Raw genomic sequence first — 22,439 nt, forward strand, 5'->3', positions numbered from 1 at the left:
TGGGCATTCTCTTCATGACCCCTGGGACAGAGGGGACCCCCCACAGGTGAGGCAAGTGTTGCAGGTTCTTTTCAAGGCTCATTTGGGATTTTAATTCTTGAATTCCCCTACAGAGGTTCCTAGGCCAGAGATGCCCACTCACTTGCGTGTGAAAATGCTCCTTCTCTCTTCGTTCTTGTTGATATCTTGACTCAACTTACTGAGAAGCCTACAAGATAAAGACACACATGAAGAGAGAAAGCAGGCTCCTCCTGGCCTCCCCTTCCCTGGTCCACATGGTCTCTATGTTCATAGGCTCAACTTGACCAGTCTTCTTTTATTACCATCCTTCCCAAGCCAGTCTCATACCTTGCTCCCAATTAGCTAAAACTTGCCATCTCTTTTGCCAGGACCTGACCCAATACCAATCACTTCTCTTGCTCCCATGAAACCTTCTGTCACATGCTGACCTATGTCTACTGAGCCTTCAATGACTGGCTCTGAGCTCTCCTGAAAATGTGATCAGCTTATACCTGCCTCCTCACTGCTCTGAAGGACCGGGCTCCTAGGATCTACACACTGGAATTGTATCAGTCACTGTTCTGTGGTTGTTCTCAAGTTACAGCTCACACATCACAATCACTGTGGTCCCCTGAGCTTTGGCTGATAACTCTTGTGTGAATCGCTTGCTTACAGTCATGATCAAACCATCTGCTAGACCCAGAGGCTCAGCTGCCCATGTGTATTTCTTACTGCAGCCTCCATTTGGGTGTTATTCGTCCTGTTATTCCAACCCCCCCCACACACACACATTGTCCTTCTTTGTATCTACTTAGTAACATCATGTAGTGGTCAACCTTGTTTATCAATTTAATTCGATTGAAAGACACCTAGGAAATTCGGACATCACAATTCCCATGTGTCTGGGAGAGTATTTCCAGAGATGATCAGATCTTGAGAGCTTTAAACTAAGCAACGTCTTAACTCATATGAGGCAGGACAGGAAAGCAAGGCACATTATGGAGATATAGAAAGTGAACCCCTCACCCAGAGACTCTCAAAGACTCAAAGACTCTCGCCAGCTTAAAGTCAAGAAGTCAAGCACAATTAACATTTGCTGCAAAGGTATTCAGAGACATTTTACAGAGAAATATTTTAATGAGAACATTAAGATAGTAACAAGTCATGCTTAAGACCTAGGTGTGCACCACCTTTCTCCTGCCCCAGCTGAAAGCCAAATGTTTTCCATGAATCTCACTAGAAGCTCCACTGGCAGTGAAAGTCATGCCTTCATCCTTGCACAGTCTTGTGTCTCATGATTTATTTTTATAATATTGTAATTATATGGAGCCATCCTGTAATTTCACTTATCAAAAAGAGGCAGATGGGGAGGGGGTGTCTGCTCTTCATAATCACTTGAGCTATAACTTGTGAACAGCCAAGCAGGACTTATGGGGATGGCTAAGATACGTAAGAGCTACTGTCCTTGAAGAAAGCCATGGTACCCTCTCTGGGTATCTTCTTCCCCGTCTCTGGGTATCTTTTTATCTAGTAACCCCACATATTTAAATCTATGCTAAATAGTCTTTTCATTTTTCATAAACCCAACTCTGCTTCACACTGGCTCATCTTGAAATTCTTTTCTGTAGTGAAGTCATGGCTTCACATGAGTGAAGGTCCCTGAAAGGTTAGGGGATGCTTTAGGCCACTGGGGCTGTTGTAGTTTGTGTCTCATGCCACATAGCCACGGATACATTTATTCCTTCAGATTCTCAATAGACCGTTAGAAGGAAGTAGAACTACAGAAGTGAGGGCCGAGTTGGAAGATGTTAGTTCCTAGAGACATGCACCTGAGGAGGATTTTAGGCCCAATCTCTCCTGTCTCTTTCTGCATTCCAGCTACCATGCAACGAGTGAATGGCAATGCTTCCCCATACCCTTTCACACTGGTTCTCTGCCTCGCCACAGGCCCAGAAGCTAGCTACAGCCAAACAGCCTACCTGAAACCTCTAAAGCCGTGAGCCAAAACAAATCTTTCCTTTAAGTTGTCTTGCTCAGGCATTTTGTCACAGTGGTGAATAACTAAATCACCCACATGAACTTTTATAGGAAAGCATTCCCTGTAAAGGTACATCTTGCCAAGGGAGAGTCTGCTTGAATCACCCCACCCCTGAGCCCCAAGTTCAGTCAAAATAACTAACTATACCATGTGCTCAGGTGCATCCATACAGAACCAGCAAGTCTCCCCAAAACCAGCACAGGGAGAGTCTTGGCTCCCGGGCTGTATTCCAAGCAGGCCCTAGCAACCCTCAAAGCTATAGAACAGGAAACTCCACACTCTACACTTCAGGAGTAAGAGAAGAAGCTTCAAGCTAATCTAATTATATTTTGTAGGAGGTGACAGAGGCTCAGTCAAAAGGAGGGATATTATAGATTCGTGATGAAGGTCTTCACAACACACATACCAGCCCATCCATTCTCTCTAGTTTTCAACTCAGTGTCCTTTTAAGGTACTACAACCTTGTGCAATTCTCTCTGCATTGTCCTTTTCCCAGGAGAAGCCTCTTCCTAGCTGTGAAAGTTACACTCACTCTGTGTCCCTTTTGCTGGTTGGTAGCTCATGGAAACAAGTTAGCCTGGTGCTAATTGGCTAGATTAGCAAGGGCAGTCCTAACAGCCTTAACGTTTCTATTCCTTCCTCAGCTCCTAACTCACTGCTCAGGACCCTCCGACCTCATACGAGCCACAGGGCAGATGAACTTGAACAGCAGAGAGACTCAAGGGTACAAATAAGGCAATGGTAAACTCTCCACAGTAACGCCATTGTTGCAACTTTAGACTTGAATCACCATCTAGAGCGGTTGGTTCTCAACCTGAGGATTGAGATCCCTTTGAGGGGTAGAATGACCCTTTCACAGGGGCTGCCTAAGACCATTGGAAAACCCAGATATTTACATTACAATTCATAACAATAGCAAAATTAAAGCTATGAAGTAGCAACAAAACTAATTTTATGGTTAGAGGGTCACCACAACATGAGGTATTAAAGGGTCACAACATTAGGAAGGTTGAGGACCACTGCTCTAGAGGGAGAAGCACTTGAAAGTGAGGGTGGGGTGGGGTAAGGAGGGGGAGGGTGGGATGATGGGAGGTGCTCTCTAGTCTCCTCTAAACACAGCATGAGGATGTTTGTGACATAATTATGGCGACATGTGACCTGGCAGTGGTTGTTTAGAGCAGACTGCAGGCAGGCTAAAGGTCCCCTATATGATCATTAGAGAAATGTCTCTTCTGCATCCTTCCAGGATGGGTGGCAGCAGCTGCAGAAGCCACTCCCTTCCTATCACCTGCTCACTTTAAAACATGCACTGAAGTCCTTCTAAGTGCCAAGAACCCTGCGAGGCACTCGAAAGTCCATCCCAGAATAACCAAAGAAGCTCTACTCTTGGACTGTAGAGAGAAGCAGACAAGGGGCCTGGGGAAATGGCCTGGTCAGTAAAGTGCTTGCTGCACAAGGCATGGGGACCTGTGGTATTTGCTTCCCACAACTCTGAGTGTGTATGTGTGTGTGTGTGTGTGTGTGTGTGTGTGTGTGTGTGTGAGAGAGAGAGAGAGAGAGAGAGAGAGAGAGAGAGAGAGAGAGTCAAATCTTCCCATTTTAGCCTCCTGAGGGCTGAGAATAAAGGTGCATGCTACCACCTTGCTAACAATGAATACTTAACATAAATAATGTTCAAAGTAAGGGAGTACCTTGTCTGTTCATGTGATGGTGGGAGGAGCTTGGACAAGAGGATCGTGGGGTTACAACTTAAAACTACCAGCACTCATCAAGTAGATACCATTTGAGCAGGGGCCTGAAGAATGTGGAACTGAGCCAGAACTCAATGCTTCCCTCCCCCACCTCCTCCGCCAAGCTTAGCTGGGCTTTAACTGGCTCCCGCATTTGTCTCCTCTTTAAAATGTCTCCTACTCTACACTGTGCCTCTTCTCACTGGTATCTCTAACAGCCAGGCTGGGGCTGCTGGGGCTCTAACTGGAAAGGAAGGAAATGCTAAACCACAGACCCCACGCAGAACAGCAAAGAGCCAAGAAAGGGCAAGAAGGTGCAGTCTGCAGGAGGTGGCAAAGCTTGGGCCTCCCAGGGCTGAGAAGGGCTTCTGAGAACTCTTCCCAAACTGTGAGGACCCCATGCTGTGTAGGCTGTTGAGTTGCTTTGCTAGCCAGAGGCCACAGAAGTGGCTGTTAGCTTTGTGCAGAACTACCAAGTTGCACCCCACCCCCTAGTGGATCAAATGACAGTGAATGGCAGAGGTGACACAGCTTCTCTCTCCCCACAAACCCCCAGCCCTCTCTCCCTAGCCTGGGAAGGAGGGAGAGAAGGCTGGGGATCCACACAGTAATTCCTTCTGCTTTCCCTCATCTGAGAGTGGTGCTGGCCCTGAGGAGGGACTGAGCCTCTCAAAGGAAGTCAAGCCATTGCAGGAGGTGGCATCATATAATAATGGACTAGGTCCCAGCCGAACAGCATCTCTAACTATTTGTGTGACCGGGGCAGACTTCATCATGATAGTTTGTCTCTCCCAATGATGCACAAGGAACAGAAACTTCAGGCCTGAGAGTCTGGCTATAATGTTCTACCCCAAGGCCAGCATCCTCTATGTGTCTTCAGGAAAGTATTTTCCATGCAAATTGAAGATTTTTGTTCGTTTGTTTTAATGTTTGTCATAAGTAGGTTACATCTGACAACTTGACTTCTTATGCATCAGGATCACATATGCACCTGTCACATAGGTCCTCAGGCCTCCCCCAGGATCCACTGAATCCCATAGTGGGTAGGGAGGAACTCCCACAAGCCTAAAGCAGTTCTAATGATTCGGAAAATCTTGCAGAGTAACACCTGTCACTCTTGATTCCTATGGAGATTGTTATTCATAAAATGGAAGAGGAAAAGAAGAAAAGAAGAGAAGGAAGTTTGTAATTACGGAGGGAGTAAGGTTGGAGAGTGGAGTGAAAGAGACCACAGGGCCTCGTCAATCTGAATCCACCTCCATAGCTCGCTTTTCCATAGTTCATTCTAGCATCAACTTTGCCAACTATATTCCACTTGTGAGCCTTGAGCTAAATGGGCTGATCACTCAAGAAGAAAGAAATGCAAAGGAGAGAGAGAGAGAGAGAGAGAGAGAGAGAGAGAGAGAGAGAATCAGAGCACAGAAAACAGAAAGAGTAGGCCTTGTCTAACACAAATTCCAGTTTTGCTGCCTCAGTTGCACCATATGTATCTGTCTAGTAGCCAACGAGTGTGAGGGGAAGGCTATTTCCTGTCATAGTTTGGCCAGTAAAAGTGCTTCCTATCCCCATTTTGGTTGGCATGCTCCCTTGGAAGGCTGATATCTTGTCTGAAGATCTCTTCAATAGGCTAACGCTTAGGTATCAAGGCCCAGGACAGGGTAGACATGTGCCCCTGCCTGGAGCGGCACTGTCAGGGTGTCTTCTCCAACCCTGACCTTAGCCCTCCTCAGAGAACTCCAGCACCATCATGGCCTATGCTTCCAATTTCATCCTTCTTTCTCTAAGGAAACAAGAAGCTCTCTACCTTAAAATGTCTGCCTTTTTGAATCAAGAGTCAGATCTTCCAGGTGCATGCTGAAGATGGTTTTCAAATTAATAATTTCTTCCGTGTTGCTGGGGGCTGAATATATACTTGTAGGTAAAGAATGTTCTTTTCTCTTCTGAGGATCCCCCCCCCCCTTGCTGCCTTCTCTAACTTGGGTACAGAGATAAGGTCTGCAGATGAGATAGAAGGCAGTCTCTGCCAATAGGAAGCCTGCAGCTTATCAGGAGCAACCCGTGAACAGTTGGCTCTGTCCTGTTCCCCTGCTGGATCTAATCACAATCACGGTATGTGATGGAGACAGTGAATGTTAATGATGGGTGTCAGCTTACACGTATCTGCTGCCTGCACCACCCACATGGATGCCCTGCCTCACCATTCTCAGCTTCAGCTTGAGGCTCAGCCCAGGCTCTGTAAAGGGAGCCGTCATCATTTTCTCTAAGATCCCCTCATTGTTAAAATATTCAGGGTGTCTTGATATTACCCATGTCCTGAGAGAGTAACCGTATTTGAAAGAAAATTTCATTACAGAATCAACCTTGGTAATAAAATCTGCTTAACTTTGTTTGTTTATTTTCCTTGCGAAAGACTATAGAGTTAATTTTGTGTTGGCTTACTACCCCTGGGGCATGGGACCTGCCCTGAACTGTAGTTAATACACCCAGTGAGACACCATTGAAGAAAACCGATTTCTGCATTGCTGTCAACTGCAGAGAGCTTTAAGGCTGGGGTGTGGTGGGAACCTGGGTCTACTTTCTCTACTCAGTGCCGGGACCCTGTCTGGCTTGAACTTGTGCAGGATTTGAGCATGCTGCCATAGTCTCTGTGAGTCCTTATGCGTATTGGTCCTCTTGTATCTGGAAGACACTGTTTCCTTGGAGTCAACCAGTGCTTGGAATCACCTCTGGCTCTGACAATCTTTTCCCTCCCTTTTCCAAATAGCTTCCTGAGCCCTGGGGGAAGTGGTTGGATAAAGACCCATTTAGGACCCAATACGCCAGAGTCTCTCACTCTCCTTGCATTGACCAGTCATGACTCTGCATTTGATTCTGGTATTTTAGGTAGTTGTGGATCAGATCACCTGGTCTTGTATTTTGATGCTAATCCCACTTTCCCGGGAGGGGCTGAAGAGGAGGAGTGAATCAGTATACAAGTGACTTTGTGAACCTTCTGCCCACCTTAATTTGTAAAATAAAGCCTAGAGCTGGTGATTGGGCAGTAGAAGAGGTAGGCGGAGCTAGGAGTTGGGAGAAGGAGAGGAGAGAAGATTGCAGCTGATATCCGTGTGCCTCTAGCAGTCTAAGGTAGTTAGAAATATCGAGGTTAAGTAATTGGGTTAACAATTCTAATTGTGTGGGCATCTTGTGTATTGAGTATTTGCTGATATATAAATCCATTGGATAATCTTTAAGTATTAAGAGTCTTATTTCTACCGGGTACCGTGAGGATGGTGGATGTTGTCTGGGGTTGAGCCAAGCACTATGAGAGTGGTGGAGTTGGCCCAAGGGCCATGCTTAGAGCCATGGAGTCCATGGAGCTGACCAGCGGAGGCAGCAGCCATACCAGCGTCTTGTGGATCCCTGGTCTGCGCTCCTGGCCAGCCGGTGCCTCATTTAGCATTTAGTGCGGGAACTTAGAGTGAGAACATGGCAGCTGCCGGGAGCTAGCAGGTCCACGCCACATTTTTTTTAACACCTCCCGCTACAGATACAGAACTACCCAGAGGCATGTGACCTTATTTTCCTTTTCTGTTTGTCTTCAATCTCTTTTCACCCTTAAGGACGATGTTCAAAACAAACCAATCAATGTAGAAGATGGTGGGATAGTAATTATTAAATATCTATATTATAAGGACAGAGCCAGGAAATTTATGTTACTTTAATCTTCCTCCTTCCCTGACAACTACTACTTTCTCCTTCTACAGATGGGGAAGGCAGGAGGCAAATTCAGCTTTAGAGTCAATCTCTCTCACTCCTTAGACTGCCCTGGATATTCTTTAACCCTCTCTTTCTAGCAAAAACTAAAAGGCATGCTTATACTTATTCAGTAAACTTGTTTGTTTGTTTTACTTCTCCACTGTTTCTTCTAATTTTCCCACTGACCCTTGGAGGTTAGCCCCATGATTATCCCTAGTTTACAGATGAGAAGCAGAGGCTCAGAGAGCCGAGAGAGTGTGCACAGAGTCCTCACTGCCTCTTGCTAGTGTGAGGCGGCCCACATCTAACTTGTTCCCATGCTCCCATTCAGTTCTCCTCTATGTCATATTTTATACCTCCCTCGACAGATCCGAGATGTAAGTCTTTCTTAATGTTCTTCCTGGTCCACTCCCTTCATTACCTCTTATGTACAGAGTCTCACAGGGCCTTTGTAAATTGTGAACTGAATACCAACCTACCAACTGACATACCAACTAGTCATAGCAGCCTCTTTGTTTTCCTCTGACCTTCTGCACATGCTCCAGACTCTGACACAGGAGAAGTACCAATGAATATCCTATCCCCCATGCTTTTACAGTATGCTTCCTTCTAGAATGATCCACGGTTCTTTTTTTCTATTACTTTTTCTTATCTTCCTTCCCCCCTTTTCATGTTTTTTCTTTTTTGGCAACAGGGTTTCATATATCCCAGGCTCACTTCTAACTCATTTTGTGTGGCTGAGGCTGGCCTCAAACTCCCAACCCTTCTGCTCTTGTCTCCGATTACTGAGATTACAGGCACACAGGCTACAACTGGACTATTATATGGTTTTTCCATTAGACTATAAGCATACTATGTGAAGGATCTGTTCTTTTTTCTTTGCAGCCCTACACTGACAAGTCTTGAGACGTTGTAGGCATCTTGCTAAATAAGTGAAGTATACACAGAGTAGTAATTTGTATAGGAACTGAGAGATGCAACCCAGATGTTCTCAAAAGACCACATATATATTTATGGGCACAAGGACACCATTTCTAACACTTTGCATGCTTCCACAAAGACCCACACTAGCAGCAGGGGCTATGTCATTCCTCCTCGGAGATGTTCTACAACAGTTACTGTAGAGTGGGTCAGCATTTGGGATGAGCTCTTTCAGATTTTATGTGCCTTCAAAAGTCCTATTTTACCTACATTTGGCAGCTGTCAGTCAATTTACTGAGCACCTACTACACACCAGGCACAGTTCTAATGATGAACAGCTGCAGCAGACACCAGAGCACAATACCACAGCTGTCTCCGCTCCCATAGCTCCCTTTCTAGCTGTCACTCTTGTCCTTTGACCAAAGGCAGGAATCTTTGGAGGCCTCCAACCTACTCAGGACTCTCACAGACAAGAAATTATTTAGACACATGGTTTTGATTATTTGTGCAGTAGCAATAAGTATAGTGAAGACTAAATCAGAACAAGCTGGTTAAGGTTTCTGCCTTCCTTTCTGAAATAACTTGTCACTGGGCAGGTGCTGCTCTTGAAACTTTCTCTTTTCAGTGCTTAAGGAAATTTCCAGGTGACATTGTTTCTGACAGAAGCTCCACCCTCCATCTTCATAGTCCTGCCTCAGAGTTTAATGTGTTTTCTCTTCTCTGACTACTCGGGTGATTTTTCTTCTCACTGGCTAGCTCTAGCTAGTCAGTTGTTTGGGAGGAAATTCGATGGTAATACATCACAGAGCAGCAGTCCATCTGTTTCTTGGGACTTAGGGTTTTGTGATGCCTCTTGATTCTGAGGACTTAACTTTTATCTAACTCTGGAATTTCTTGGATACTATTTCCTCCTCTACTTTATTTCTGTATCTCCTCTGCTCAGCAGGCACATTTTCTGAGAACCTTAGTCCTGCATACGCAGCTGACTGAAGGGGCTCCACAGTTGCCAGATGCTCTGCCCACTTCCAGCAGTGGAGAGCAAACCCAGTGTTTTGTGACTGCTAGGCAAACACTCTAGCCCTGAGCCATGCCGCCCCCCCCCCCCCCAGCTCCCTGATGGTCTTTGGATAGTTTGTGATAACTAACTTTGTGATAACTTTCCCCTCCCTTTGATTCTGGATAGTTTCTCTTGCTCTGGGTTCATGTTCTATGACTCATCTTGTTAGTTGTTATCAACTTGACACAAACTAGAGATACCAGAGGAGCCAGAACTTCACCAGAGAAACCGTCTCCAGGCAACTGCTTGTAGGTGAGAACGTGGGGCATTTTCTTGATTGTTTATTGATGGAAGATATCCATCTCACTGAGGACAGTGGTCTGGGTTGTATAGAAAAAGTACCAGAATGTAAGCCTAGGAGCAGGCCAGTAAAAACTTTTTTTTTTTTCTTCAGAGGTCTCTACTTCGGTTCCTGCATCCAGGTTCCTGCTTTGAGTTCCTTCCTTGGCTTCCTGGATGATATGCCAGTTTCGCCAAGTTGCTGTTGGCTATAATGTTGATGACAGCAACACAGAAGTAACTAGGACACTGCCATGTGAGTCTCCACAACCTAGTTTCTCATGAAACTACAGCAGTTTACTCATCATCTCAAATACTTCGATCTCTTGAAGTTCTGTGCAGATCTGTTTGTGTTTCCTGTACCCCAGCTTGACTTTGAACTCACGGAATTCAGCTACAGTGCTCCTTTCCAATAGTCCCTGTTATCTGCAACAGCTATAATATGTTCGTTTTCCTCCACTGTCATATTTCCTGTTTATTTTCCTTGCTTGATACTAGTTAGAGTCTACACACTACTTTGGTTTAATCATGGATACTTTTGCATAATTGGGTTTTATTTGAGGATGTAATAAAGTTGCTTGGGAGCAGTCTGCATCTGCTCTGCCTTGTTTTTAAGATCCACTTAACTGAACCAGAACAGATTTGAGACTAGGCCTGACAGTTCTTCATTTTTGGAGGCAAGGCCTTTCTGTGTACTCTCCTTAGTGACTGAATCTGGGCATCCTGGTACCTGACTGGTAGAAATGAGCACCATTTTCAACCCTCTGGTTCCTGTTACCTCTCTGATTGGTTAGGCTTTTAGGTCAGACATCGGTTTCCTGCTATGCATAGGCTGACCAGCGTCCTACTAGACAGGGATCCTGGGAATTTTCCCTTAACTCTTTCTACCCAGCTTTCTCCTCTCAGGCACATGGTTAATGGGCTCTCATCTCCTATAGTCTCAGCTCTGCCTCCTCAACTTGAGGATCCATCAGGCTCAGGATCTCCTGCTCTCTTTGTCCCAGGCTGCAGACTGGAGATAGGGGGTAAGCATAGGAGTTGCTGCTGGGCTTTTGTGGTGAGAACTATGGTTAAGTTGCTAAGAACGAATCCCACCTGAAGTACAGGCATCAGGTTTGCCTAAGCACTGTCATAGTAGAATATGGACCTTGAATTATACTTCCTATTTGTTTTTAGAGGAAGAAAAATCTGTGAAACCTTTAATAACTTCAAAACACAGGATGAGCAAAGCCTAAAGTCTCCGAGAACTTAGTCTGTGGCCAACAATTCTGACTCCCGTGTGCCTGACTTTCAACAAGAACCTGGTTTGTGTTTAAAGTGTCACTTTATGCACTTGTGACACTTTATGCACTTGTGACATATGCATATGTATTTCCCATATAAAGTCACCACCCTTTGTGCACAGGAAGTCCCCCAGCAGATATGCCTGAAGATGTAGGCGGTACTAAAGCCTGAAATGAAATGATATTTCTGCCTATACAGGAATACTTATGATAAAGGCCAGTTTATGATTGGACACAGTAGGAGATTAATAACAACAGTTAACAAAATAGAGCAAATGTTACATACTATAAAAATAAAAGCATGTGAATGATTTCTCTCTCACTCTCTCCATATTTTATTCTACTGTGTTTTCAGATGCAGTGGATCATGGGTAATGGTAACCATGGGAAGCAAAACCACAAGTGAAGAGGGATGACTATAGTAGTCGCCACGTTCCTATAGCTACTGAAATATGTCTGGTAGGCTTGTAGAACTGGGTCTTAGAATTAACCTAAACTGAATCAGCCATATGTACATACAAAAAAATCTGGGGATCTAACAAAGACTGTCAGCTGCAAGTATGAACCCTTAAGGCTTTTATTCCTTCACTCTCTGGACAAAGGAGACCCAGTCACCAGGCTGAGTGTATCCTCCTTGTTTGAACTTCCCTGGACTTCCTACCTACTCAAGAAATCTTCTTACTTTCTTTGGGTGCGTTCTTTTTGTCATTATGTACCCCAAGGCCCTTAGAACAAGAGAACTGTCTCTAGAAAGTGCCCAAAGTAGATGGTTCAAACCCACAGCACCAAGAGCAGGTCCAATTCACGGCTAGCTTTATATTGATTTTCATAATGTTTAGAAACATTTGAGTCAATATTTAAAAATCAAGAGATAGAACATTTGAATTCGTGTCCCCAGCTGTTTTTTGATCAATCAGAAGATTGGCCATCATCGGGTCCACAATGGCCAAAGCTGATTGGCTGCTGCGCTCTCAGGATGGACCATGTGATATCTGGTTTGCCCGAGCCAACAGTACTTCCCACTGTTTCACCAGCAATCAGCCTTTGTGTTGGTTATCTTTAAAATCAGAATGTCCTATCTTTATTTTAGTGCAAAACATATTTCTCTGTAGATACTCGTATTCAAGGATAACAAAAATTCTCTGTAGATATCAAGGATATCAAAAACAAAGAACTCAAAAGGGATCTGTGTTTGCAACCTGTCCTACTCTTTACACTTACATCACTGCCTGGGCTCTATACTTAAGCATGTGAGACCTTTGCCAGGACAATGAAAAATACACAACAGGAAGTGTGTACTGCTACATCCCATTTCAGTACCCAGGGCAGACATTACTAATCGATTATGGCTCCTTTTCCTAAGCATTCTTCTTAATACTACACCACTAGCAGCTAGTCTACAAAGTCAATATTGACAGATAAAAAATGACCTTCATTCTCTTTATTTATGGGTCCACATTCATTTACTAACCAGGAACCAGCGGTCCTAAAATCTTAAACCAACTAGTCAGTGAAGACACTGTGAGGAGCTAGAGAGATGGCTCAGCAGCTAAGACCATGTGCCGCTCTTACAGAGGGCCAGAGTTCTGTCGCCAGCGCCCACATCAGCTGCCTCACAACTGCCTGTAACTGCAGCTCCAGGGGATCTGAGCCATCCTTCTGGCCTACACATGCACTTTTACTCTCATGCACACACCTACATGAAGACAAAAGGGCAAACATATAATTTTAAAATAAAAGAAATCTTCTCAAAGATGCCACAATGAAACTGTAGGCTTTCTGGACTTTGGTACTGTGTTCATAGGCCCAAGCTACCCCATCAAAAAGAAAGGAAGTGAAACACACAATCTAGTGTTGAAGTTCATGTTGGGTAAAGAAAGCATCCAACCACTAGCAGCCTTGAGTCTGTTACTTCCTTCTTCTAACTCATTACGCGACTCTTCTTCCCCAGACTCCTCCATTTCCTCAACCTCCCTACCTGCTTTGCCATTACAAATCATACTGATACACACCTGGCTCACTTTCTCCTAAACATGTTCTTATTTCAACCTGTTCCCATCCTACTGACCACCAGGAGGGTATACTCACGGCATCCTCAGCTTAGGAAACTTCTGAATGTCATTTTCTGTCAGGTTCTAAAAAGAAGACACACAGGGCAGGAAGGTTAAAAAACACACAAGCAGGGCCTGGATCAGGTAAGTCAGAGGGTAATGACAGAGAGCCGTGGTCACGGTAAGACACTTGGATTAGCTTCTTCAAAGGCAAGCCTGAAATAATTAAAATTTTGCGTGACTTTTCCTGAATTAGAACAGAAAGGACTTGAATAAACACACATGGGGAAAATTTGTGAAACTAAACAGATTGTTTTTATGGGCAAATTTGGCAAAGTCCTCCCTTTATTTTCCTCCAGGGTTCAGATCCCCACTCAGCTGTGCAAGAGAAGGGGGCAGTTAGGGTCCAGTGTCATTAAAGGAGGTAGGGCTGAGGTGTCTTGGCGAGGTCTTATTGGAGCATCAGGCCCATTCCTTATTAACCTGTGGTACATTTTCTGACCGGGCTCCTGTCAGTCTGCCTGAGTTATAGAGGAAGGATGAGGAGAACCAGGTATGAGGATACCTGGAAGGTGGAAAACCAAGACAGTTTTCAGAGTGTGGCACAATGAGTTGAAGTCGCCACGGGGTTTCCAGAGGAACACTCCAGAAGTGAATGAGAGGAGGATACAAATAGGAGAGTTGAGGAAGAGACAGAAGAGAAGGTGCACATGGTCATGGTTGGACAGAAGAGGAGGATGTTGGGAAAGAAAGGCCTCTAGAACATGGAAAGCAGCTAGGACGGAAGACAGAAGATACTGAAACAGGCTTAGAGAGTTTTGATGTGCGATGTAACTTCCTCCTCTCCTTGCAAAACCCTCCAGCAATCCTGGATTCATCTTTATTGGGATTTGATATGTGGATATTGGAAACATGATGATCTGCTGAGTTCAGAAAAGGGATCCAGAGAGAAGGTAGCTACAAACCAGATCCCTGGTGGGGAGCCAAGGACCCCTGTCCCCAGACAAGGCTGCTTGTCTCACAATGTCTGTTCTTTTCATTGATTTACCATCAGAACCTCAATTTGGTTCAGGACAGAAGATGTGGTTGTGCAAAACACTTAACTCCCCAGGTTACCTTGGTGATGGTGGAGTCACATGACTCTCTTGTGGCCAGTAAGATGTAATCTGCAGTTTACTGGATGAGACCTCCAGAATAATGGTTATTTTTCACTATTTCCTTGCAGATGGAGATAAGGGCACATTCACTCAGCACCATGGACTTTTTACTCTCTGCCTTCCCCCTCTTCCTCTGGCCTGTCATATACAAGCAGTACCTAGAGGTGGAGAGGCCAGCTTGGAATGATTGGTTCAAACCCCCAGGCTCTTCATAGGCTGAATGGGGCCTAAGTTCAGGACTTCCTCCAGAAGTCTCTTAGCCTAAGACTTGTACATTTTTTATTATTTGAGAAAGACCACATCCTTTCCCAGTTAATCCACCAAGTACACTCCTTCCTCTCTTACACATTTCCAAAGTCCAGCTTCATTCACATTTATCTTCAGAAAAATACTCCTTTCTCCTCAGTGTTAAATAAAAGTGGCATTAAGACAGATTTGGCGAGTCTCTGAGCTCCCACACTGAAGAAGGAAGAAAGGAAGGAAAGGAAGGAAAGAGAAAATGGAGGGGAAGAAGAAGGGAATGTAGATTGCAAGCACTGTTGATTCAATAGTAGAATGGTCCTAAATATTCCAGAGCAAGCACAGGTATGAGATGAATAACTAGAGCTTGCATCAAGCCTTCCAAAGTGTAGCCAGAGTACCCATGCTGGACCATGCATTTCAGAATACCCCAGCTTCTGGGGCAGGCACTGGGTTCTACTCCCTGTTCACTGGCTCCTCCTGCCCCCTTTTACAGGGTGAGTTGGGTGTGCTCATTTCTACAAAGGGCTGATAGGTCCCAGAGATTGGAACAGAGGAGACAGATGTTCAAATACCATCTCTCAAGGAAGGAAACAATCATTCTATCAGTCAGTTCAGGCCTAACATACACATAAGGTATTGGGGGGAAAGTCACAGAGGTGAGAAGTGCCATTATCATCCCCCCACTGTGATCCTGAACAGTGTGTTTGTTCAGTCATCAGAGGAGGAAGCAAAGAGGAATTACGGACAGGGGACAAATGCTTATTCAAGATTAGCCAGGACAGTAGGTCAACCACAAACGGCCCTCTTCAAAGATATTGACCTCATTCTGTACTCAAAGTAGTGTCTGTTTTCTCAGTGCTAAAGCATCAGAATGAAAGATACAGGTTGAGAGTTGTTACAAGAATAGCAACAATAAAACTCAAGGGATTCCGTTCATTCAAAGCTCAGTAAGAACAAATAACATTGCTAAAACCCTATACACCATAGGACCAAGTTAAAGGCATGCTTTGAGTTAAACATTAGATTTGTGACTTAGGACAAAAAAAAAATTACCACACCTCTGCATATGTTTCCTCACTTGTTAAAAGCCTTTATGAAGGTATCTTTCTGCTAAAAAAAAGTTTCATGAAGGCTTATATTAATGCTTTCTCTGTCCTCAGCTTCTGACATGATCGAGGATGGGTAAGGAACTCATCTTTGACTTCAAAGGTTCCCAGAAAGGGGAGGAAGATTGCAGGTGGTAGTGAGGGGCTTGCCATCACTAAAGTAACTGAAGCAGATGCAAAGCAGGGGTGCTTACAAGAGATGAATTGGTGTGCTGTGTAGCAAGCTGTAGCATGTAATCTCTTGGTCCCTTTCAACTAGCTTGAAGTCTCAGGGCCAAGCTTCTTTGCTATGACATATTGACATACTAATTGACAACCACCTCCCTAGTAGCCAAGTTTCTCTGCCTTTATCAGAATGGGGCCACTTTCCCTTTAGTGGCATGGACTCAACATGGACCTGAACCACGGGCCTACAGTTAAAGCTTGTGGAATTAGAGTTAGGATAGCACCATCACATGCTTGTTGCGCAGTCAGTATGTACATTCTGTAGTTAGTGGGAAATACAGATAAAGAGGGTTGGTCAACCTTTAGTCCACTCAGTGGAGGTGTATACAGAGTTAGCAACCAGGACTAAAAATCTCCAGTTTTTCAATGGTATCTCTTGTAACATACTTTGGGCTTCTCAGAATATGCATGGTAGTTGAGTAGAATTTCAAAGTGTAACTCTGTGTTTGTATTGGGGGGTGGGGGATTAAACTATGTTCAGATTCCTTCAGTTTATGTCTTTGGTGTATATCTTACTGTCTATGTAAGATATACAAGGTTCCTGAATAGGACACTGAGAGTTGGTGAAGGACTTACCAACTCTTTAATCAAAACAAAGGGTTTTGTGGGGCACCAACCACAGACAATGATGATAGGGACTAGGTAGACCAGTTGACCCTGCAGCTGTTGGGCAAAGCACAGCATATTCTTGGTTTCAATGTGTGAGACTGGAGAGAGCTTACCAAGAATCGAGCGCCGTCAATGTGGTATTTCTTCACAGCTTTCTCACAGTCTCTGTAGTTCAGCTGCACAGAGAAGAGCAAGGTGCCATCAGTGCCACAGGCTCTCATACCTCCCCCCCAACTTGCCTCCCCTGAGATTAGCAATTTGTGGTACTTGTGGCTAGCCAGCCCCTTCCTGATCCTTTGTCTAACAGAGGGGCCAGGTTCCCACCTTAGACATACTTTTACTACCCTCCTTGAACTCTCTAAAATAGAGAAATTGTGCACTTTAGTCCTTGGGACTCGAACCTCTGGAAAGACACTGTCTTTAAAGCCTAAGAAAGATGGCCACATAGTAGTCAGGAGAACAAAAAGGAACTGACAGAAGAAATTAAACCAGTCTCTGTCTTGTGCCCCCAAAGATCATCTTGGTAACTACTTCAGCAAATTAAATAACCTAGCCTATTTCTGAGCACGATGAAGGAATCTACTCACATTCAGTCTTGTGACAGTGACTTTTTTTTCTCTCAAGTGACCCAAAACAACAACATAAACAAACCATCTGTGTACTGAATCACCCCCATAATTTTTAACCACTGAATGTTCAGGTCATTTCCCAGGCAGCCGACTGAGCAGGGGGAGCAGCAGCTGCTGGTTAGCACTGGTTGCTCTGCGTGTGGCAGGCCCAAAGCAGCTGTAAGTCACTTCGTTACCCCAGTTTTGTGGGTGAAGGATGAGAAACACAGAGTGGTGCATTGGGTGGGAGGTGACATAGGTGTCAACTGAACTTCAGAGCATGGCTTTAATGTTTCCATGAAGAGTAATCTTTAAGTAACAGTGTCACTTACAGCACACAGTGTGTAATCAAGAGCCAGCCAAATGCACTGTCTGGATAACATGTACCTCGTAGTGGTCATTCATTTATTTTTTTTTTTTTTTTTTTTTTTTTTTTTTTTATGTCAGGTAAATCATTGAAGTCAAATTCTCAGAATAGAGTGGTGAAATTAACAGAAATCAGTGTTTTAAGGTCTCTGTTTTTAAATCTAACCTGTGACAGTTGTGTGCACATACCTTACCTTGTCCTCAATAGCACAAAAATTTACATCTAAGATGTAAATTTCTAAGATTGAGTTTTGGAGTATTTAAGGTAAAATATTTTCCTCTGGGGACCTTAGATTATTCTCAGAAACATTTCAACCTTCTTTGGAGGAAATTTTAAAATCAGTATCTTATGACAAAAAAAAGTAAGAAGTAAATAGCTGGGTGTGGTGGCACTCGCCTCTAAGCTTAGCATCCAGGAGACTGAGGCAGGAGGATGGGATCATTGTGAGTCCAAGACCAGCTGGCCTATACTCCAAGGACCTGTCTCAATAATAATAACTTAAAAATATAATTGTGGTGACCTCCTAGTTTAGAAGGGCAGAGTGAGCATTGCACTCAGGAAGCTATTTATAGGTCAATGTTGAGGCCAGGCAGCATCTATAGTACCCTGCCATCTCCTTTACCCACATGCCAAGTGTGTATCAGGTACTTGGAATTGTCAGCTTCTCTGATTTATTTCACTGTGATCACTCTCAGATGAGTTGCTGCTTCTGTAGAGTACCTGTTTTCACTCTAAACCAAAGCTAGAGTGCCAGCCTTGAACCTAGACATCGAGTGCAGCCCAATAAGAACTGAGTCTTGGTACCTAAAACCTGCATTTTAACAAGCACCCTAATAATTTTGATTAGCACCCAAGATTGATAGACCCTGACTGAGTGGTTACTCAGCTTTGTAGATGATGGTGACTGAGACTCAAAATCTGGCTTAAGGTCACATGGTGAGGTAGAAACCCAACCCAATGGTTAGAATACATGGCTATAAGCCAGTGACTACACTGCATGGCCCAGGAATACTCTCCTGCCAGTCCTAAACCAATTGGAAGAGTTAAGGACATGTAGACTATGGCCTTAGTCCTCATGGCTTCTATCCCAAATGTAGGGTGAGACACACATGCTTGAGGCAATATAACACAAAGTCTCCCCAGGCTGTCCGAGCATCCCCATCAGGTGCTTGTTAGAAGAACAGGACTAAGATCCAATAGAACACCAAACTCAATCCCTCTCACATGTTTCCTTTCCTCCATCTCATCTGGTTAGTTACTGTTCATGCCTTTCTTTCACTGATTAGGAAGTTTATGTACAGAGAGTCGAAGCAACAAAAGGAAGTCTCCAAACTAGCTTGAAAGATCACATTTAAACCAAGGCATGTCTGACTCCAAAGCTGGGTAGAAGTCACAATGGCCTAATCCAACTGCTTCTGTAGACATTACACTTGCTGGTCAATCCTTTAAATGCACACTGATCTCCAAGGGCATCCTTAAGTGACTCTTTGGTCATTTCACAGAGGGCTTTCTTTTGGTACTAACAAGCTCAGCGTCTGAAAGGTCTCATCTGTGTGTCTGGTAGACTGATGGTCCTTTCAGGATTGCCAATTCCCTGACTCCCAGCCTCCTTGTTTCTACCCTTGTTTCTTTCTCTCCAGAAGACAAGGCCTGTCCCTGGGATACTGGTACTTAAGTACCTGGGCTTGGTATTTAAGGCCCACCATGTGCAGAAGGGAACTTAACCCACACATTATCTGTGGCACTGTGGAATTACATGATCCTTTAGTTACACTTGAATATGGGGCCTTTCGATGCCCCCTGGTTCTTCCGAAGACTTCCTTGCCTAATTCTCAATCCCCATTCTCTCTGCTCTATTGAACTAATTCAGGGCTTCATTGTGCCATGGCAAACTGCCTTTCTGCTGTAACTTACTTGGTTTCTAGTTGAGAAAAGTATTTCAAAAACATGCCTCAAAAGTCAATTGCCTAATCACATTCCACCCACAGTGTCGAAAGTTTGTCATGACCTTTTGTGTGTGTGTGTGGGGGGGGGGGGTGAGGGAAGCAACCAAAATGAAATTCACAAAAAGGCTGCAGATAGCAAGATCTGTGTGCAGTGTTCCTGCAATGCCACACCCAGTAAAAGATGCTCACATCTTCTACTGTAGGTTGGGAAGGAACCACTGTATAGATTATAAGTTTGACTATATGCCCCAAGGGGCCCATTCTATCCTCTTGGGTTCCTATTTCTTTAGAAAAATAGAAGCCAAAGTAGATGACATCTATGATTCTAGCTTTAGGACATTGTCTTCATCATTGCCTGGAATATCAGTGGAATTTGAAATCAGCCTACAGAGATATGAATGATAGAAGCTCATATCTTTCATAAGATCTCTTACCTCTTTGGCATTGATGCCTAAAAGGAGTTTAATGGCTTGGAATGTGCCTAAGCTGAAATATGGTCCCCATTAGCAATTAACAAGAACTCTTGTCTATATCCTCCTATCCTGGAAGGCGGGACAGTAGAACTCTGGTCCAGCTTGACTTTTATGTCTGCTGAATTTGTTTTCTGTGTGCCTAACTATCCTGGGGCTCATGTCTGCGTTCCGGACAGCTTTCCAGGATTCTCATAAAGCCCCAGTGAGACTCTGGCCAATAAAGAGACTCTAGCCCTCTTCCAGGATCATGAACAATAGATGCCAAACCGCCAGTGTTCATCCAGTTCTCTGTCCTTCCCTCCTACCCTGCCTGTTCATTTTCCTACCCCAGGACTCCATATGTCCCTTTCTAGTAAGTACCCTTTACCACAGTAAGCCTCTGAATCCCAGAGGATGTGCTTTAAAGCTAAATAGGCATGACTCCAATTCAACCTGATGGCAGAAGACTCAAGAGCTTTGGACCACTTAAACTCTCCGAATTGACTTTTCAGCTGAGCAAAATAATGATGTCTTTACGATGCAACACTGTCAATGCAGATTGTTAATATAACACTGAACTTCCACGACAGTGGGTTGTATCTGAGAAAACACAGATTGTAGAGCACTGGATGCACAGGTGGTATATACTAGGCACTTGTACAGTTGAGGACTCCCTATCTTTCTCTACAGAACAGATTACCAATGTCTGTCTGTCTCCTAGTATCCGCCACTATCCCATATACCTTCCACATTCTGTCCAGATTCTACCTCCAGTCTCTGCCCACCCAACCAAAGGCATACAAGCCCTACCAAAAGCATAAGAGGGGAAGACCCACCTTCCTGAAATAATCAGCGAGGTTGTCCGGGTTCCAGGCTAAGACCTCTGAGCGAAAGGGGACATTCTTCAAGGCCATGGCTGCTATTCAGGGAGAGGCTCAGCAACTGGAGAGAGGTGTTGCAGCCATGAACAGAGAAAAAGCCTAGATCCAGAGCTCCAAAGTGTCCTTGGTTCTTCTGACTCCCAGCTACCCTCAGGAATACCCTTGTTGAAAAGGAGTCTTTTCTGCTGTAGCCAGATCCCCAAAAGCAGCGGCTTCCCCTGTGAACAAATATGGTCTCTTCTCAGAAAACGACTCAGCTAGTTTCCTTTACCACTTCCTCTGCTGACTTCTAAATAAGTAAACAAGGAAGCATAGCTCTGAGAGCTCACAATGCAGAGAGGAGAGAGAGAGAGAGAGAGAGAGAGAGAGAGAGAGAGAGAGAGAGAGAGAGAGATTGGCAATTCCCCACTGGCCCAGACACTCAGCCAAGTAGGAAGAACAACAAAGGGGACTTAAATTCCAGCATCAGTTCAGGTATTTTTTTTTCCATTAGAATTATAGACACTCAAAGCTGGGGACCATATATGTGCTTGGATGAGTCTTTGCAGATAAGCATCTCTCTTTGACAGTTCACTAAAATTATCTATAATTTCATCCACTAGTGAACTGTGGGAGAAAAAAAGATGGTCTCTCAAGGTTTTCTGATCTCCTTCCCCACCAGTTTGTTCTCATTGAAAGCAGAGCGGCCTCTAGATGCTTCTTCGTGTTACGATGTGGTGAAGGATGCTACAGGGCAGAGGACCAGCTCCATGTCTGATGGGAAGGTTTATGCACTGTAGTCTTGAGCATGGAGTGACAGTCTAGGTAGTCGGTTTCCATATCTGCAAGGGAGGGAAACAGAAGGGTTATACACATAAAACTTGGATGCATTTGCTAGGCAAACATAAAGATAAAATGTTTAGAGGATTGTTGTATTGATGGCACACCTTCTAAACACTGTGCTTCTTTGCCTTATATTCTGTCTACCATTCTTTCTTCCATATATAGCCTTTGCTATTGATTCTATCATATGTCTAGACAAAGCGTATATTGCCTGGAGATAGGAGATGGGGATCTGTTGCTTCCTCCTCCAGTCTCAGACACTATACACCTCTCACAGACTCAAGCAACCCTTGGCAGTGAGTGTGATCTGAGGTTAAAAGTATATTTTGGTGCGATATGGCAACCCGTAAACACAAGTTAGCCAGTGTTCCCTATGTATGTGCACATATATGACTGCACATATGGGAACACACTGACACACATATCTGCATAGCTCTCTGTTCCAGTGTTTGAATGATGCACCACTGGTACCTGAGGTGCTGTTCCTGAAGGTTTATTAAGGGTAGCTTTAGTCATGTATGCTTTCCATTTTATATATGCTACAGGAAGCCCTGCTGCCTCTAGTAGTTTTCTCAATCCCTGATTATGAGCTCAAATAAGTTGCAGGTACAGTGCCAGACCCAGTCCCTAAAACGTGGTCCATGATGTTGATCTGCAGGAGGTGCCCGGGTAGGTTACATGATGCTCAACTACAGCTGATGTTCAATGGACCACTGTCCTGCTGCTCCGAAGCTCCCTTACGAGTGAGAGACATTACTTCATCTTTCAAATCAGCAGCATGGCATTTGAAAGTGGAGTGAAATCACTTTCAAGTAAAGAAGCCATTATGGAATGAACTTGGCTTTATGTATAACCTTGGAGAGTGGACTGGATAGGTGAGGATTCTGGACCCCAATCAATCAACCAACCAAGCGATGTCAACACAG

General features: G+C 44.3%; 1 protein-coding gene across 1 annotated transcript in view; it reads right to left on the reverse strand.

Moving 5' to 3' along the window:
* The window catches only part of Lcp2 (lymphocyte cytosolic protein 2), a 46,446-nt gene extending 25,502 nt beyond the window's left edge, over nt 1–20,944 (reverse strand). Inside the window, exons 1-4 of the mRNA XM_034506512.2 lie at nt 20,647–20,944; nt 16,551–16,613; nt 13,135–13,181; nt 143–208 (exon numbers count right to left, since the gene is read on the reverse strand). Of these exons, the coding sequence (XP_034362403.1) occupies nt 143–208; nt 13,135–13,181; nt 16,551–16,613; nt 20,647–20,724 (254 nt within the window). The 5' untranslated portion in view covers nt 20,725–20,944. The remainder of the gene's footprint in view (nt 1–142; nt 209–13,134; nt 13,182–16,550; nt 16,614–20,646) is intronic.
* Nucleotides 20,945–22,439: the final 1,495 nt, after the last annotated feature.

This window comes from Arvicanthis niloticus, chromosome 6 (genome assembly GCF_011762505.2).
Source record: "Arvicanthis niloticus isolate mArvNil1 chromosome 6, mArvNil1.pat.X, whole genome shotgun sequence".
Classification (NCBI taxonomy): Eukaryota; Metazoa; Chordata; class Mammalia; order Rodentia; family Muridae; genus Arvicanthis; species Arvicanthis niloticus.